This window comes from Macaca thibetana, chromosome 4, assembly GCF_024542745.1.
Source record: "Macaca thibetana thibetana isolate TM-01 chromosome 4, ASM2454274v1, whole genome shotgun sequence".
In the NCBI taxonomy this organism is placed as follows: Eukaryota; Metazoa; Chordata; class Mammalia; order Primates; family Cercopithecidae; genus Macaca; species Macaca thibetana.
In genome coordinates, this window is record NC_065581.1 from 113,171,950 (window position 1) to 113,191,762 (window position 19,813).

Genomic DNA, 19,813 nt, shown 5'->3' on the forward strand with positions numbered 1-19,813 from the left:
GACGGACAGCTTTTGAGTGGGAGGCTTTTGAGTTCCTAAACAGTGTTTTGGGACAAATTGTGCATAAAGATGCATTATGGGCTGAGCAATGGCTGAGCAGGGTCACTGGAGGGTGTAGGACAAGAGGACGCAGGAAAGATCCTGCAGGATATGCCTGGAGGACATCTAAGATATTTATGGTGACTATTTTCTTTAGGCTGCCTAGAGGACAATCACTGCTTGTTTCTTCCTGAATCCTTGGTTTTGTTTTAACTTTTACGTAATTTTATATTATTGTAGGAAAAATTGGAAAACAAAGAAGGGTCAGGAACTCCCAGTGAGGGGAATAGGCCACAGAACATTCTCTACCATTAATTAAGGGTTGGGCAAAAGGAAAAACATTTTCCAAACACCTGACCTTTAAGAGCGACTTTTTCTAGCCCTGTGGGCCTTAGAAAGTTTAATGGCCATTGAGACTCATTCCTTGGTGGAAGAAACTAGCATAAACCCATTTGTTTTAGGTAAGAAATAGCAACTTCACTGGCGCTGGAAAATAGCATTGGATACACAGTGCACTTCATTCCAAGAGATATTACAAGAGATCCCTGACAGTCAGATTTCCCGATTGATTAGCTATTTCTCGATGCGTGTTATTGCTTTTCTTGTCACGTTTAAAAAGCTTGGTTGCCTTCCCAGTTTTCTAGGAAATCGGTGTCAGGTAACACTCCCAGCTGCCTCCCGTGAGGAGTTACCTCTAGAGGGCAGAGAGTTTTATCTGGCACTGAAAACTTGCTGGTTGCTTTTCTAGATCCATGTTTATTTTCAGTTCAAAGACAAAGTAGAAAACTTGAGAGTGGAAAATGTTACCTTTTAGTTCACACTCTTTTAATCCCTTAGTCCCCATAAAATAAACATTCTAAAGTGTAAGCAGTAGAAATAATGTAAACTCTACAGAAACAGAAATAAATTAGTTTCTTTCAGTCTTGGTGGAGGTCCTTTTGCTGAATGCCACACTCCGCTGCGAACAGAATTTATCTTGAACCAAGAAGAAATCTTTGGCCTATTTCACTGTGTCTCCAGCATTGCATAACAGACATTTTTCAAATTCAGTTTCTTCTCCAACTGCAGCAAAAAGGCAAAGAGTAGTCTGTTTCAGGAGTCTGAAAAATAGAAAAAGAACCATGTTTGAGTAGTTTAAGAATAGCTTTCTCCTCTGGTGTTAAACCGTTAACACGTTATAGCTCTAAAGTTTGAGGCCAAAAGAAAATTCAAGAGCAGAGCGATGGTTCTGTTCACTAGATAAGGCTGATCTGTGTTTGGAATATTTGACTTAGCAGACGTGGAGAATCAGTCTGCACCACTCTGGAAGGGCAGGCACAGCTACGCCATGCAGCATTCTAAACTTCCCAAGAGATTTACTTGGGGATACTGGCAGAATTCCCAGAACTTCCAAGTTTGTAGGATCCTGTGGAATGAGAATATTTAGGATTTTTTTTTTTTTTTTTTTTTTTTTTTTTTTTTTTTTAAATTTTTTGAGACAGAGTCTCACTTTGTCACCCAGGCTGGAGTGTAGTGGCGAGATCTTGGCTCACTACAAGCTCCATCTCCTGGGTTCAAGCAATCCTCCTGCCACAGCCTCCTGAGTAGCTGGGATTACAAGTGTGCACCACTATGCCCAGCTAATTTTTGTATTTTTAGTAAAGACGAGGTTTCACCATGTTGGCCAGGCTGGTCTTGAACTCCTGGGCTCAAGTGATTCACCTGCCTCGGCCTCCCAAAGTGCTGGGATTACAGGTGTGAACACCATGCCCAGCCTTGTTTAGGATTTTAGATAAGGAATCCTGTTACCTTGGATTTTGGGTTTTATAGAGTAGGCACAGAAAGCAATGTCTGAAAAATACCATTTAGGACAGCATGGAAGTTCATGGTCCTGGAAATTAGTACTAAAGTTTTGCTGCTTTCTCTCAAAGGCTATTAAGATTCGTTGCCATTCTTGAATCCTATAATCTCTTAGAAAGAGAAATAAATCAAACGACATTAAAAACAAAAGCAAAAACAAAAACAAAGAAACAAAACAACACTTAAGTCCCAGAAAAAAATGTGTTCACCACTCTAAAATGTAAATGCAATATGTTGCCTTTAATCTGAATTTATACATGGAAGGACTTATCTTTTAGGCCAAGAAAGTGCAACTCTGCTGAAATCCTGTGAGTTGGCCTCCCAGAGATAACTGAGCGGTTTGGAGCCAGATAGGGTGCTTGATTAGTTTCTAGACAGAAGATATTGATGAAGAGAGGGAACGAGGAGCTTCAAATACTCCCCTAACATCTGATTCAAGTGACGGGAATAAACAGAAAACAGGAGTATTATAAGCACAACAAAGATGAACAAAAAGAAAATATTTCAGAGACACGGCCAGCCTCACTGTAGTGGCTCTGGTATCCCTTGACTTGAGGGTCAATGACTCTGGGGACAGCAGGCGTGCTAGGGTAGAGATCACCCTTTGCTTGGCAAGGCAAGGCTGGACAAGGCCTTCCATGCTCCGGAGATGGGTGGTGGAAGACCAGCTGATTAGCCACATTACATTTGTATCCTGTGATTATGTGTCTAAAGGGGCTTAGAGTTTGTGGTCTGACTTTATTTTTTTTTGAAATGGAGTCTTGGTCTGTCGCCCTCGTTGGAATGGAGCGACGCAATATCAGCTCACTGCAACCTTCACCTCCTGGGTTCAAGCAATTCTTGGGGTTCAGCTTCCCAAGTAGCTGGGATTACAGGTACCTGCCACCATGCCCAACTAATTTTTGTATTTTTAGTAGAGATGGGGTTTCGCCATGTTGGCCAGGCTGGTCTTGAACTCCTGACCTCAGGTGATCCACCTGCCTCGGCCTCCCAAATTGCTAGGATTACAGATGTGATTACAGGATTACCGTGCCTGGCCTTTGGTCCCACATTTTAAGAAAAACAGAAGGACTGGCCAAAGTATAGAAAGTCTCATTACAGATGAAAACAATCAGAGATGCAATAGCTAAGGTGAGAATGTAAAAACGAATCTGTTGTTTATTGCTTATCATTGGAAGAAGCAATTTCAGAAGTTAACTCAGTGGGAAAATATTTTGGAAGATACCATATACGAAACATTCTATTTTGGCATGGGAATAAGAAATCAAAATGTGCTAAGAAAAAAATGTTTTTAAGGGGAATTAAGAATTTCACAATTGTTACCTAAGCTTTAAAACATTCCATTTTAGTTAGATAGGAGAGATTTAATTTAGCAACATAGGAGAGATTTAATTATCACTATCTTTTAGATGTTGATGAGGATTATTTAAGTATAAAGCTGGAGCTTCCATCCTACTTGGCCCCCGCCTGGAAGCGGAAAGGAAGAGGGCACACAGCACTCCTTGGATGGCTCAGGGTAATACATTGGCACCTCTTTTCTCGGAACACAATGGTGATGAGCAATTTTGGAATTGCTCTGTGAAAAGATAAAGTTTCAAGACTAAAACCACAGAGCTCAGGCGCCCTCCCAGGGCACTTTGTAACCCTGTGGTTTGTGACTTGCGACTGAACAAATCATGTTCACAGAAGGGCTGGCAGGCAGCAACCCAACTCAAGATTAATTTATGGTTATTAAATATCATTGAAAATTTCTGCCCATGTTTCCCTTGTATTGATACATTATATACATTTTTGAGACCGAGTCTTGCTCTGTCACCCAGGCTAGAATGCAGTGGCATGATCTCAGCTCACTGCAGCCTCCACCTCCTGGGTTCAAGCGATTCTCCTGCCTCAGTCTCCCGAGTAGCTGAGATTACAGGTGTGCACCACCACGCCTGGCTAATTTTTCTATTTTTAGTAGAGACAGGGTTTCGCCATGTTTCCCAGGCTGGTCTCAAACTCCTGGGCTCAAGTGATCCACCCACCTTGGCCTCCCAAATTGCTGGGATTACGGGCATGAGCCACCACACCCAGCCTAATATTTTATATTCTTATGGGGTATATGGGAGTGTTTATTACATGCCTAGAATGTGTAGTGATCAAGTCAGGGTAACTGGGGTGTCCATTATCTTGAATATTTATCATTACTGTATGTTGGTATCATTTCAAGTACTGTCTTCCTGTTACTTTGAAGTATACAAAATATTGTTGCTGAGTATAGTCATCCTAGATTGCGATCAAACATTAGAGCGTATTTCTTCTGTCTAACTGTATGTTTGTACCCAAAACCAACCTCTCTTCATACCCTCCTCCCAGCCACCCATCCTTCCCAGCCTCTGGCATCTACCATTTATTCTGTCTATGAGGCTAAGCTTTTTAGCTTCCACATGAGAGTGAGAACATGCAGCATTTGTCTTTCTGTGCCCAGTTTATTTCTCATAATAACCTCCACTTCCATCCACGCTTCTGTAAATGACATTATTTCATTCTTTTTAATGGCTAAATAGTATTCCACTGTCTATACATACCACATTCTCTTTAACCATTTGTCTGTTGATGCCATAAGCCAGTTTAGGAAAGAAATGAGTTTCTTTCCTAAACTTATTTCTGCATGTATAATTCAAGAAAAAGCAATTCTTTTGTAAATAACAAACATTTATAGCAGGACTGGAGTAAATCTGATTCCGTACTCAACATAACTTTTCAGAGCGGAATAAAGAAGGGAGTCCCTGAATTCTTTAGGAAATTTGCCAGACTTTATTGTGTGTTCATTTGAATGAATCTTGCCAAAGTTCAGAAATATGATAAAGTTTCGGAATGAGAAAACAGAATAGGGGGAAAAAATATCAAATCCTTCGTTCCAATAATCTTTAAACAAAAGACTCAACAGCCGGATCAATTTCACTGGGACAAACAACTTATTTTAATTAGTTCTATTTAGTTACATCCAAAAGAATGAGTCATGCCCTTATTCTAACAATAGTGAAGGGACTACAGAGAAGTCTTGGGAAGAGGGAGCAAGGAGAGCTCAAATTCTGGTGCTTTTTTGGCATATAACGTTCACCTTTGGTTTCACACGGTTTCCTAGGAGGTGAAACAGGCTAGAAAGGTGAGGAAGGGAAGGACAGAAAGTTGTCATCAACCAAGTGCAATCTTCTTCCCGAGTGGGAGGCGCCTTCAACACTTTCCTGGGGGAATAATGAGTTTGCTGCTCAGTACCTGGGTATGCATGTCATCTACGGTGTGATCCCTGAGGGAGCAAAGTCAGCAAGCCAGACATTTCCTTTCGGATGCCCACGTTTGTCCGAGCTTTAACATTTTTATCTTATGCATTTTGAACAGCCACAGACCTCTGATTATTAGTAGAAGTGGTCCCTGATGGCTACAGTGAGAGGCACAGGAAACAGACAATGCTTGCTGGGTCATTACTGAGGAGCCACCGAGAGGGAACATTTGCTTTGTATGGTGGTTTTATCTTAGGACACTGGATCTGTTTTTGATTGTTCCAGCAGGGTCAAACGATGGGTTTTGAACCACTGCCCACTTAGCCTAGAACAGTATTTAGCAATTCACAAAGAAGAAGGAGGCCTTGGATTGGGGGGTGGGTAGGGGGTGGAAATGCCATTCCATTAGAGAATTAGGAAAGAGCTGGCTCTATTATACTTGGACTAAAAAGAGTTATGACAAAATCATAGCTTTTAATACCCAAACAATCATCTTTACTTATTAAAAAAAAAATTACCCCATTATCCTCAAATACCTGTCTGTTCAAATAGCTGATATCATCTTTTGGAATGGGCCAAAGTTCATTTTGCCCGTGACTGAAATGAAAAGGGCATCTTTCGGTTTGGGGCATAAAGGTTGGGGTAATATCGAGAGTCAACAGATGGGAGTTGAGTCTTGGCTTTTGTAGTTACTAGCTGCACAACTTGAGCAGGTTGTCGACTGCTCTGGGCAGAGTTCTTGCAGCTCTTAAACAAAAACACTACCCACCTCCCTGGGTTGATGCCAGCATGACATGTGATGAGGCTGGCAAAATGACGTGTGCCAGCTACGAAACGAGAGGCAGTGCCACAGGGTGGCAAGGCAGCTCTGTAGCCTTGCAGACCAGGGCCACCCCTCAGTGACCAAGGGGTAGGCTTGGTCCTCTTGAAGCCTTGTGGCCTTATGGGACAACACTTGGCTGCAGAGGTGCTGTGACCCCCCCTGCAAAGTGCTTAGCACAATGCCCAGTGCATCGGAGGTAATTACCACAGGCCCCTGTCCTGCCCCGCAGGCCCCGTCTATAAGATCTGGAGGGATTCTTGTTAGGGAGTAGGTAATAAAGGATTTAAGGGTATGCATCAGTAAAGCTAAGGATGTGTCCCTTCGCATTACCTGAGTCCTAACTACAATGATTAAGGTATAACTGGACTTACGTGACCTACTTGGAGAGCATGTGAAAACTCACCAAAAAGCTGGAAAAATACTGTCCAAGATAGATAGGAGAATTGAACACACTTATTCTGGAGAAAAATGACAAACAGCAGAAATGTAACATAATGGGTTCCTGACATAAAAAGAGAGATTAGTTGGTATTGCTAGGCTAACTAGCAATTGGGGACATAGCAATATTTCCCCACGGCCTTACTGGGGAATGCAAGACATTCGCTACACACAAACTCACACCAAAAGACAAACAACATTTTATCAATGCTTGAGTTTATGGGTTTCTTTGTTAAACTAGTCTCCCTTACTTCATTTTCTAGAGTTTTTTTTTCCTGAAATAACAAAGATAAAAGATGCAGTTATGGCTCCAACTTAACACAGCTCCCGCTTCTCAGCAAAAACCACATACAAACACTACCCAAACAACATCCACAACCCAAAACAAACAATGTCACACCTTGTTTTAATATAATTTCATTTATGGGTCCCTTATCTTTCTCACTATAGCCTAGGTCTTTAGTGTTTTAGCAACAAAGGCTTAACAAAAAAACTTGGCCAGACGAGGTGGCTCACTTGAGGTCAGGAGTTTGAGACCAGCCTGGCCAACATGGTGAAACCCCATCTCTATTAGGCCGGGCACGGTGGCTCCCGCCTGTAATCCCAGCACTTTGGGAGGCCGAGGTGGGTGGATCACCTGAGGTCAGGAGTTTGAGACCAGCCTGGCCAACATGGTGAAACCCCTTCTCTACTAAAAATATAAAAACTAGCTGGGTGTGCTGGTGGGTGCCTGTAATCCCAACTGCTTGGGAGGCTGAGGCAGAATTGCTCGAACCCAGGAGACAGAGGTTGCAGTGAGCTGACATGGTGCCGCTATACTCCAGCCTTGGTGACAGAGTGAGACTCTGTCTCAAAAAATAAAATAAAATAAAATAAAATAAAAAATAAATAGAATACAAAAATTAGCAGGGTGTGGTGGCACACACCTGTAATCCCAGTTACTGGGGAGGGCGAGGCAAGAGAATCGCTTGAACCTGGGAGGCGGAGGTTGCAGTGAGCCGGGATCACACCGCTGAACTCCAGCCTGGGTGACACAGCAAGACTCTGTCTCAAAAAGCAACAACAACAACAAGTCCTCAGGTGGACTACTGGTAGTGAAACAAATGAAATGAGAATCCTGGATGCCTGGCTTGCAGCTGTAACTCAGAGGTGGTTGAAGAAGAGGGTCTTTAGGTCATGGAAGCTCATCTGCAAAGGCTGAGAATATGCTGGCAAGAGGGAGAGGTTCTCGGCTCAGGAACAGGAGTCAGTGGGGAGAAGGAGACGGGGTGCTTGTGGGGAAGGAATGTGTCTTTAGAATATGGTGAGGACATGTTTGATCCCTGGGGTAGGAGAAGCAGCCCTCAGTCTTTCAAACTTCTGATTAGAAGTTGTCCCCCAGGGAGGAGGTTTAGCACTGTGGTCATTTTTCTTCCCAGTGGGGAGTCAGGACAGAAGCCAGCAGGTATGGCTGCAGTGCTGTGGGGTGGACATGAATAAGACGGAGAGTTCCCAGGTCTGGGCTGCCTAAGACAGCTCAAAGTCAAAGCCCAACCTGAGACTGTGCAGACCCGAAGTCATCAAGTGGCCTACTTTCTGCTGCCCTGTCCTTCCTGGGACCCATGGGGCCCTCTAGTGAAATGGTCTGTCCTATTGCTGTGTGTCTGTCCAGGGACATGAGAGCCGAACACACCTGTTGTGCCACGGTCGAGTGTTCTGATTTGGAAGGAGGGTCTTTGCAGAGTAATCAAATTAAAAGGAGGTTCTTAGGGTGGGCCCTACCTAATCCAATAGGACTGGGGTCCTTACAAGGGTGAACAGCATGTGAGACAGACACAGGGAGAAGGCGGTGGGACCACAGAGGCTGAGACGGGCGTGACGCAGCTGCAAGGTGGGAATGCCAGGTTGTGACAGCCACCACCGGATGCTAGGAAGAGGCCAGTAAGGATTCCCCCAGAGTATCGGGTGCGGGGAGGGGGGCGTATGGCCTGGCTGACACCTTGACTTTGGACTTCTAGCCTCCAGAACTGTTTCAGACTTTCCTGTTTTAAGCCTGTTTTAAGCCACCCAGTTTGTGATACTTTGTCATGGCAGCCCCAGGAAACGGATACACCAAGATTCCTCTTTCACAGGATTCTAACTCTGTACCAAGAGATACGTGGCAGGAAGGTAGGAAGTTACTCTTTTAAAATTACAACAGATGCTGGTTTTAATCCTGGAAAAGAATAATGAGTTTACAGAGTTCTGTTACGGTCAGAGATGCTCTAAACATATCTATATTCAGGGATGACATAATTTGGCTATCACTGGACTCACGCACAGGTACACTAAGGGCTGTGTACTGAGCATCTGAGCATCCAACTCACATCCACACCCAGGAGTGAACTCCAGTCATGGAAAGTCATTTGGTAGGAATTTGAGTAACCAAGGAACGAAAGGATTTATCAGATCACTTCTGTGGTATCAGAAAAACAAGTATGACAAAAAAAGGATTCGAACTGGAAAAAAACAAAGAGAGAAAAGGTTGAAGCACATCAGCCTACCTGCATCGGGTCCTGTGAGAGCCTTGTCCACTTAGAACAAGCCTTTAACTTGTTCTGTTTCGGTATCAAGATCTATGTCATAAAAGCAGGGCCGGGTGGGCAGTCCTGGCATGGTGCTCATCTGGGGGAGAAAAACGAGTGTTAGAGATTAGCAAATGCTATAAAGTGGCCACAGCGTCTGATGACGCAAATGAACTCTATCATTCAGTACAGCCTCATAGAACTTTAGGTTTTATATGCATGTATCTCTTTAAATTTGTTATCTGATATTTCAATTTTTGTTTAAGGAAATGAAATAGAAAAGGCAAATGTCAACTTCCTGAAAATTGAGACCATTTATCTTCCCTGTGGCCCCACAACACACCCGAACTACAAAACAGTGATCTTCCAAACCTTTTCTTCTCAATAAAATCTTCATGCTGAACCCCAACAAAGACAAGCCCATCAGGTTGAAGGGGCAGCGGGTGTGGGCAGGGTGAATAATGGTCTCCTTCTCACCCGCAAGACACATTTTTGTGAAACCTACAGCTCCCGGAGCATAGCTGGAAAACTCCTGTTCAGATGCCAGTCGTCACTGCAGTCTCCCTCAGTAACAGTAACTGGTATGCACTGAGAGCTTGCTTTGTTGACGGGCACTGTGCTGCATGCTTTCCTCATTTTATCCTCTCAATAATGTAGGAGGTAGGAACTTTTATTATTTCCATTTCACAAGCGAAGAAACTGAGGTTTGGAGAGGCTAAGTCACTTGCCCCGGGTCACCCTAGTAATAAGTTGCAACACCAGAAATTTGACTTTAGTAGGCCTATACTCTCAAATTACTCATTTCACCCCTACCATACTGCCACGGCCACCCCTACTACTGCTTTTGTGACACTTGATGGACAGTCTAAGGGTTTTACAGAAAAGATCTCATTGAGCTTCCCAGCACCCTAATGAGGTAGGTACTCATTTTAACCTTACTTTACAGATGAGGACAGAGGACATTTAGGCATGAGGGTATGAGCTCAAGGACACACGGCTAGTTAGTGGTGGAGACAGGATGAAAACTGGTTCTTCACCGCTTTGCTGTGTTGGGATGAAAGATCTTCAAACCGCACACTCTCCTCCTGGATCAGAAGCCCTGTGTGTGCTGGGGCCTCTGACGCTGGCCCCCCGACGGATCCTCAGGCCCTGAAACACTGCTCCAGGGTCTAAATTCTGGGGCTCCCAGATGACCCGTTCCGTTTCCATTTCAGCATTTCCTACTGTGCTTTAATAGTGAGTGTCTCATACAAATGATGCCCATGGAGCAATGCTGCACCCAGTCGCACGGGGCAATGCTACACCCAGTCGCACGGGGCAATGCTGCACCCAGTCGCATGGGGCAATGCTGCACCCAGTTGCTTGGAGGAGACACTCGGGTTCTACTGTGCCTGCTCTCCTGAGGGTTAATGCCATGTCATGTAGAACCTCCACATGCCCTGGCCAAGACCGCCTTGGATGAGATGAGGCTGCGATGTGCCAGCACCTGATGGCATCCAGGGTTTGCCTGCTTCTTCCCACATGGCAAAAAGTTCTCAGTGTAAAAGGGACTTCCCTAAGGCCTAGAGAATAGAACTCAGCTCTCACCCTCCACTGCCTTTCAGTCGTGACTCGAGGTTTCCCTCTTCACCAGCCTCTCCTCCCCGCATGGTGTTTAGAGACTCCTGTTACTCAGATGGGTCCTGTGGGCCTGTGCATGGGCATTACCTGGGAGCCTGTTAGATATTTGGAATTTCAGAGCCCACCCCAGACCTGCTGCATTTGAATCTGCAAGTGGAGCAAGTCGCCAGGGGGTTCTGATGTGACCTGCACAATGTGGCCTCAGCCCCCAACAGCTCCAGCCGCCCTTCCTCACTTCACTGCCCAGCCCCTTCAGCACAGGGAAAGGGAAACTGGGGGTGAGGAGAGGGAGAGGAAGAATGGTGAGGGGGAAGAGGAGAGGAAAGCCTGCTTAACCCCTGCAGATGCAGCAGGTGGAGAGCAAATCTGTGCACCTGCAGGCCTCATTAACACCCCCTTCCCTGCCTGGCTGGGCCGGCTAAGAGTGGGACGGGGGGAGGTTGGGAGACCACATAAAACATTGTGATGGATGATGGCTGGTTCTTGTCTTGCTAATTGCACAGGACTGCACTTCAGGTATATAAATGGGCTCAAAAGGCTTCCGCAGCAGCCTGGAATACAGCTGCCATTCATAACACGCCCATGGGAAAATCCATTCTGGGTTCCAAACAATGAACTACAACTACACTTTTGACACAAGACCTGCTTGTAGGTGGGGACTTGCTACATGTTAAAACTTTAGGTATGAAGATGGGTATCATAGCCTCTGACGTTAAAGTTCCCAGCAGGAGGGTAACATTTTTCTCTGGTTACTCCAGTGAGTGCATATAATGGGGGAGACCCCAGAAAGAAAATCACACTTACTGTTCTACAGATTGAAACATCAAACACAAGGGTAACTGGTGGACACATATTTTTTTCCAGCTGCCTAGGTTACAACTCATACCAGGTAATTCCCCTGCCTAACTGCATTTTGAGATGGCATTTGCGGGCATCTTATGGCATTTATAGAAGGTTTTATTTTTATTTTTATTTTTTTATTTTTGAGACAGAGTCTCACTCTCACCCAGGCTCGAGTGCAGTGGCACGATCTCGGCTCACTGCAATCTCCACCTCCCGGGTTCAAGCGATTCTCCTGCCTCCGCCTCCACAGTAGCTGAGATTATAGGCACCCGCCACCACGCCTGGTTAATTTTCTGTGTTTTTGGTAGAGATGGGGTTTCACCATGTTGGCCAGGCTGGTCTCAAACTCCTGACCTCAAGTGATCCACCCGCCTCAGCCTCCCAAAGCGCTGGGATTACAGGCGTGAGCCACTGCACCCAGCTATAGAAGGCTTTTTAAGATGCCTCTGTAATCTGTGCGTAGCTATGGATTTGAAAAAGAACAAGCATTTTATAGTTTAAGAGAAAGAAATGAATAATCATATTTAGCCACAGGGATGCTGTCCCACCCCTGAAATGCACTCTCTAGGTCAAAGGCATCTTACTGGTAAGGATGTCACTGGACTCTATGGCTGCTGCAGCTTCTGAGACTGCAACACGATTTCAGTACGGATGAGGCAGTGTAAATGGAAATCTCTACTCACGGTGACAAAACAAGAAGAACCCTGAAGGCGGTGTATCTGGGTCCATCTGACCAAAGCTACCAATGGAAGATTCTACTGCAGATAACATAATTTGCTGCATGCTTGTTTACATGCACTATCTTTACAAACAACAAAACCCAATTCTCCGCCTTTATCTGCTGATGAAAGGCGGTGCAGGATTCGCGCGGTAACTGGAGCTGTATTTGTTAGCTGCAGTGGATCAGAACGTGAATCTTCTAGTCATTCTGAGTCTGTCACAAAACCAGGATCTAAACCTGGCCAGGCTGGGAGCAGTGGCTCACGCCTGTAATCCCAGCATTTTGGGAGGCCGAGGTGGGCAGATCACTTGAAGTCAGCCTGGCCAATATGGCGAAACTCTGTCTCTTCTAAAAATACCAAAAAAAATTAGCTGGGTATGGTAATGAGCACCTGTTGTTTTAGCTACTTGAGAGGCTGAGGAAGGAGAATCATTTGAACTCACTTGGGAGGCAGAGGTTGCAGTGAGCCGAGAGTGCACCAATGCACTCCAGCCTGGGCAACAGAACGAGAATCTGTCTCAAAAAAGAAACAAACAAAAACTGGCCAAGATATTACATGCCAGGAAGTGTGAAATGTCTTTCCTCTTGTTTTCAACTTTTCTTTCTTTCAGATGGGAGGAAAATGAGTTCAATCAGAAGACTCCCATGACCCCTTCCAGTGACGCAATCATCTCTTCCAAGAAGCGCAGCTACTTATTTGGGATAAGCGACAACAGACGAGAAACCACAAAGAATCCGCGAACGCGAGACTCCCTGACCTGTGGATACACAGCCATCTCCAATAAGTCTACATTTAAACTAAAACTTCTCCTGTTGAGCAAGCATAATATGGAATTATGTTAGCAAGACCTTATGCATTCCCACAAATTTTCTCCCAATAAAAAAACTGTTATCAAAGGATTGTCACCCCCGAGACAAGAGTCAATACAGCACTGCAGGGAAAAGGGAGTCCAGACAGCCGTTGGGAGTTGACCTCTGGCCACACGCCTGGGGTCAGTGGAGATCTATGTTGACTTTATCTGTGTGCCCTTTAAGGAGGCCTCCTGCTTAAAATAACTAAGGAGCCACTAAAATGTACTTACTTGTAATGCTGCATTAAATGGATTCTTCTACAAAGGCTGAAATTCATGGGCGTTTGCCCTTCATGACTGGAATTTTTACTACAATGAATCTTCTGAATCTTTACTGATTTTGGGTTAACTCTATTTTGGAGAAAGAATGAGTTCTATCAATAGCCTTTATGAGCACTAATTAAAAATCAGTACAGAGAGAATAGTTACATATTTCAAACTAGTCATTAAGAAATAAAAGAATATCCTTGGTATAAGTTGAAAAATTACTAAAGATTCTGTTTCATAAAGTGATAGAATCACAATTTCTCAACATAATTTTCTTAACTTAACATTGTACTTAGTTTTGTTGTGTTTCTGAAATAATTTATTTTCTGATTTCTCCTGAAATCTACTACCTTTTCCAACAACAACAACAAAAATCTAATTTTATTTTGGTTCAGAAAAAGAGCAGCATTTTTACACATATCTATTTTGTTCCTGCAGTTCATGATCTGAAGCAGAAGACAGTCCTTCTACACCTTTTTTTTTTTTTTTTTGAGACGGAGTCTCGCTCTGTTGCCAGGCTGGAGTGCAGTGGTGCGGTCTTGGCTCACTGCAAGCTCCACCTCCTGGGTTCAAGCAATTCTCCTGCCTCAGCCTCCCGAGTAGCTGGGATTACAGGCGCGCGCCACCATGTCCAGCTAATTTTTGTATTTTTGGTAGAGGCGAGGTTTCACCATGTTGGCCAGGCTAGTCTTGAACTCCCGACTCAAATGATTTGTCTGCCTCAGCCTCCCAAAGTGCTGGGATTATAGGGGTGAGCAATTGCGCCTGGCTGACAATATAATTTAAATAAAAAAATTTTCTTTTCAATGAAGTAATGAAAAAAATTCAAGTCTTTATTAAGCAGGAGTATTTTCTGAATTGTTAATACAGTGCCTGGCAATATTAGATCCTCAACAAGAATTTTTGGTCAGGCATGGTGGTTCACACCTGTAATCCTGACACTTTGAGAGGCTCAGGTGGAAGGATGGATTGAGCCCAGGAGTTCAAGACCAGCCTGGGCAATATGGCAAAGCCCTATCTCTACAAAAAAAAAGAAAAAAGAAAAAAGAAAAATTAGCCAGGTGTGGTGGTGCACAACTGTGGTCCCAATTACTTAGGGGACTCAGGTGGGAGGATCACTTGAGCCCAGGGGGTCAAGGCTACAGTAAGCCATGTGCACCACTGTACTCCAGCCTGAGCAGCAGAGCCAGACCCTGTCTCAAAAAAATAATTAATATTTAAAAAAACAGATGAGTAAAGATGGAGGACAATTAGAAAATAGGAAACAAACAACAAACAATTGCTCAGAAATTAGGCCTTTTCTTTCTGTTTCTTCCCTTTTCTTTGGATGTGAGGGACAGAATTGTTTATATCAAATGGCCATGTTGATAATTATACAAACATAACTCTAAGATGATGCATGAGGATAAATGGCCCAGTATCAATGTCAAGTGACCAAGGGAAAAGGAGAGAGAGACACACACACGCTATATAATGAAAATAGATTGTGCTGCTACAGTTGGAATTTCTATTTGCTTGACTTAGTAGAGATGGAATCTCCTGGGATTTCTTTGGGGTAGTTGGGAACCTGCACCACTGTGACTGCATTCCTGGTCGGCGGGGATACTCTGGGGTTGATGGTGTGTGCTCTTAGAGTATATTTCTCTCTCGTTGTGGCTGATCAACCCTACGGCGTGGACTCTCTTGAGTGCCTTTTACTGTACGAAAGTACTGAAACGGTGAAGTTCATTCAACTCAGCAACCTTTGCTAACAGCATACTACAAGGACACCCAGGTGACCAGGACCCAGTCCCTGCTAAGAGCTTACTACAAGGACACCCAGGTGACCAGGACCTAGTCCCTGCTTGTGGAGGGGCAGACTACATAAAGCAGACCCTTGGGACATTGAGGTCAAAGTCATTCTTTACTTTTCAGTTTTTTTTAAAAAAAGTTTTCTTTGTTGTTGTTTTTATTTTTTTTTGAGACGGAGTCTCACTCTGCCGGCCAGGCTGAAGTGCAGTGGCGCAATCTTTGCCCACTGCAACCCTGCCTCCCAGCCTCAAGTGATTCTCCTGCTTCAGCCTCCCGAATAGCTGGGATTACAGGCACCCACCACCGTGGCTGGGTAATTTTTGAATTTTTAGTAGAGATGGGGTTTCGCCATGTTGGACAGGCTGGTCTTGAACTCCTGATCTCAGGTGATCCAACCTCCTTGGCCTCCCAAAGTGCTGGGATTACAGGCGTGAGACAACGTGTCGGGCCAAAAAATGTTTTGCTTTCTTTAGTTTTTACATCAAAAGAATGAACAGAATGAATTCCTAACTTACAACTTTCTAAGACGTAAGTCAGGTTCAATTACTATAAAAATTACCACACTGTGTTTGCATATTGTGACAGTACCACACAGCTCAAGCTATACCAATTATTTCAGTGGCCTTGAATGACTGAACAAGTACAACTATTTCTCTTCTTTTGTGAAGAAGACTATACATTTTTTTTTTTTGGGTAGAAAGACTGTTCCTGATTAAATTTCTATTCATTTTCAAAAATTTACTTAAAATATTTTCAACATAGAAGAAAAAAGTCCTCCACTTCTAATACTGCTTCCAGAGGTAGCCTCTGCAAATAATTTTTATGTAAACTCACAGGTAATTTTTGATTCCTATATAAGCAATGTGCTTATCTAATGTATATTTCTAGAGTTATATACAGAAATTGGATAGTTCTACACGCACAGTTCTGGAGTTTGACTTTTAGAAAGATTAATATTTAAAATCAGTAATTAGGCCAGGCACGGTGGCCCACACTTGTAATCCCCACACTTTTGGGAAGCTGAGGTAGGAGGATCGCTTGAGGCCAGGAGTTTGAGACCAGCCTGGGCAACACAGCAAGACCCCGTCTGTACTTAAAAAAAAAAAAAATCAGTAATTAGGGTAATTTCTAAACAAGGAAAGGCACTGGAGAGAGACAGCGAAGAAGAGTTGTGTCACTGGGACATTATTTTTGTAAAGTCAAGGAGCCTGGTTCTTGAAAAATGAGAGATTAAGGGAGTTCTTTTAGAGGGAAAGAAAAATGTGAAGCAGGAGGCCCTGACTGGCCAGATGGAGACAAAAGTTTGAAATAAGTTCTCCAACTTTCTCGCAGCGCTTTGAGCGTAAGTTTAAGAAATCAGGTATCACAAAGGACTAACAGTTGCAAGTTAAAAGACCAGGATGCATTTGAGAAGTCTTTTCCCCAGGTAACTGTTTTATCTTTATTTGTTCGAAGGACATCATCTCCTTGGTTACTCTCACCTGTGGTTACCAGGTTCCTCCTGACCCATGACTGTTGATCAGCTACTTGGTTTCTCAATCACTTACCTGCTTTGTTTTTATTTATTACCAAAAGATACATAAAGCGCCCCCCCCATCCCAGGTATTACATTACTTCCATTTCATTCTTCATATTTTCAGACAACGTCCTGCTCCTGTGCCTGGAAGACAGGCGCGCCAGGCTTGGCTGAGTCCTGCAGCCCCAGCCATTTCTCTCCACGGTCCATGGAGTGTTGGCATCATTCTCAGGCTTGCTGACCCATGTGAGCAGTTCCGGGCCAAATATCCACATCTCGTGAGATGCAGTGTAAGAAAGAATGTCTTCTTTGACAGTACCTTTTTCTTTTGTCTTGATTCTTTTATTTATCTATTTGCAAAGTAATAAATTGGTGCCCTGGCAACTCCAACAGTGACACTTCTGAGGGAGGCATTTAACATGTAGAAAATGTAGCTATAGATGTAGCCAGGCTCAAGGAAGGTTTCTGAGGAAGTGGATTGCTTGTATTTCGGGACCTCATTTATAACTTGTGTTTGTTAAGTTCTGACCATACTCCAGGCACCATGCTAAGCACGTTGTATGCACCATATCTCATTTAATCCCGAGAACCCTGCGAGGTCAGGGTTATTGTTATTTACATTATCCTCATTTTGCTGATTAGAAAAATGAGAGATTTCCAAAATGATACAAATACAGTAACTACTCAAGCTTTTTTCTTAAAAATAACAGGCTTGCTACTCTTTCATGGCCAGCTATAAGACACAGATTATTTGTACCTATCTGAAAAGTATAAATAGGTCGGCATTATGCAATGAAGTAACCAATTTAGTCAAAGTAACATATTTAGTCAAAAATTAAAAAAAAATCAATCATAGTTATGTCAGAAATGTGCTTTGGTAATTCTCTAGTGGGTTGGCAAAATCCAATAGAGACAGTTCTAAAACAATGGCACTATTGATCAAGTAGCTGGTGTCTCTGACACTTACATGCTTCGTATTTATTCATTAACAGATAACAGAAAGGTCATCACTACAAGGGTATAAAATTATTTGTGGCCAGGTGTGGTGGCTCACGCCTGTAATCCCAGCACTTTGGGAGGCCGAGGTAGGCACATCACGAGGTCAAGAAATTAAGACCAAACCCCATCTCTACTAAAAATACACAAATTAGCCAGGCATGGTGGCAGGTGCCTGTAATCCCAGCTACTCGGGAGGCTGAGACAGAAGAATAGCTTGAACCCGGGAGGCGGAGGTTGCAGTGAGCCGAGATCACGCCATTGCATTCCAGCCTGGGTGACAAGAGTGAGACTTCGTCTCAAAAAAAAAAAAAATTATTTGCATTTCATTATTTGTATTTGGAGAGCTATGGAGATTCTTCCCTGCCTTTCCTTATTTAACTGTAATGACCACACCTGAGCCTTTCAACAACCCTGTGAGACAAGTGAGGTGGGAGAGACTTGCCCAGTCCCATCTACAGGTGCAGAAACAGGCTCCGTGCCGTCATGTGAGTTTCCCTGAGCCAGTTAGGAAGGAGAACTGCAAGTGCAAAGGTTCTACTGGAGACCCAAAGTCTGAGGGGTAATGGGAACCAGATGAAGACTTGGAGGTGTGGGGAAAAGCATTATTGGGAGACAGGGGACTCTACCCTATATAAATTGCATCTTGCTGGGTGAGTTACTTCACTGAGCTTTCACTGCTTTTGTTTTTTTGATTGTGATTGCCAAAGGTCAGCCCTGGTTCTTCATCTATAACTACAGCATAACAATATATGATGGAGTGTATTTCAAAATTCAAATGAAATGAAGGACCCTAGTTTAGTGTTTAATACACAGTACCCACTGTTGTTATTTTATTATAGAATTGATAATTGCCTGGATGAAAGGAGAGTTGTAAATTATTTAAGATAGAAATAGGAAAAGATAGCTTAAACAAACAAAAAAAAACTTCTATATCTAATTATATATTTATTTTATGGGGGAAAAAAAGGTTTCATTAGTATTATGAGATTGTTCCTTAATTTTTCTGGGTCCACAATTTTACAAGTCACACTTTCTGTAGTTCTTATTTATGGCAATCAAATGTTAAGCTAAACCAATAGCCAAGACCTAAAATATTTAAATGAACAAGGGTAGCTTGATTGAGGTCAGATAAGGCTGTAAGAGAGAAAGTTTCAGAAGCGTGACTATAAACTCAAAACAGGTGTGATTCTAAATGGCCCTTCAGTCTTTAGGAGATGAAAGACTACCAACTCTTATGCAGCCAAAGAAGATGCTGGGAAGAGCAGAAGCACAAGTTCCATTCCTCACGTGTCATGTTCCCACCTAGAGTTTTTGCAACATACTCATTCACCAGCCGTTTGACCCACAGGTGGTACACCGTGACAATCTCCACTAGGTGTGGCAAAACAAATCAATCTAATAATATATTTTATTGTTTGGAAACTCAATATTAAGTAATCAAATTCTGGTTTCTGAGAAGCTCTTCCCCTGAAAATCAACTGTGATGTTGTGGGTTGGGTTTTATGTCAAGGTCCTACTGGCAACAGAATCATCATTCTGTAGTCCCTTTAAGGAGAGAGAAGCTGGAGGAGATGGGAAGAGGAGGAAGCAGGAAGGAAGGGGTGGGGAGGATGGACAGTGCTTTCATTTAGCCGATCTGGTGTTTCTCTCCAAGGAGGTTGTTATCAAAGGCGCAGCTGCCCAGACCTTACTGTGCCATTTCATTTAGCATTTCCCTTTTGCTTTCACCCCTCTCCCTCGCAACTAGACCCTTGCCCCTCCTCACCCTGGGAAAGCTCCTCCCCAGAGATAATAATAAGCTGTGTAGTAGAAAAACATAAGACAGGGAAATTATTATTTCTGAGACAGTCTCTTTCTGTCACCCAGGCTGGGGTGCAGTGGCAAGATCTCAGCTCACTGCAACCTCTGCCTCCCAGGTTCAAGTAATTCTCCTCCCTCAGCCTCCCAGGTAGCTGGGGTTACTGGCATGTGCCACCATGCCTGGCTATCTTTTTTTTTTTTTTGCAGTTTTAGTAGAGGCAGTGTTTCACCATGTTGGCCAGGCTGGTCTCGAACTCCTGACCTCAGGTGATCCGCCCACCACAGCCTCCCAAAGTGCTGGGATTACAGGCGTGAGCCACCGCACCCAGCCCAAGTCAGGGAAATTCCATCCATTATTTAAGCTTCCCTTTTATGGTTTTCTTGGAACAGTGGCAGAAGAAGAGTTTGGAGAAGGGGGAGTCACCTCATCAGTGCTCACCACTACCCCGAAACTCGGCTG

The 19,813-nt window shown here is 43.7% G+C and overlaps 1 protein-coding gene across 3 annotated transcripts in view; it reads right to left on the bottom strand.

Annotated features, from left to right (window-relative positions):
- Window positions 1–779: 779 nt before the first annotated feature.
- The window catches only part of MTHFD1L (methylenetetrahydrofolate dehydrogenase (NADP+ dependent) 1 like), a 232,082-nt gene continuing 213,048 nt past the window's right edge, over window positions 780–19,813 (bottom strand). For all 3 annotated transcript variants that reach the window (XM_050786245.1, XM_050786246.1, XM_050786247.1), the window contains exons 27-28: window positions 8,925–9,045; window positions 780–1,139 (exon numbers count right to left, since the gene is read on the bottom strand). In XM_050786245.1, coding sequence (XP_050642202.1) covers window positions 8,956–9,045 — 90 coding nt within the window. In that variant the 3' untranslated portion in view covers window positions 780–1,139; window positions 8,925–8,955. The remainder of the gene's footprint in view (window positions 1,140–8,924; window positions 9,046–19,813) is intronic.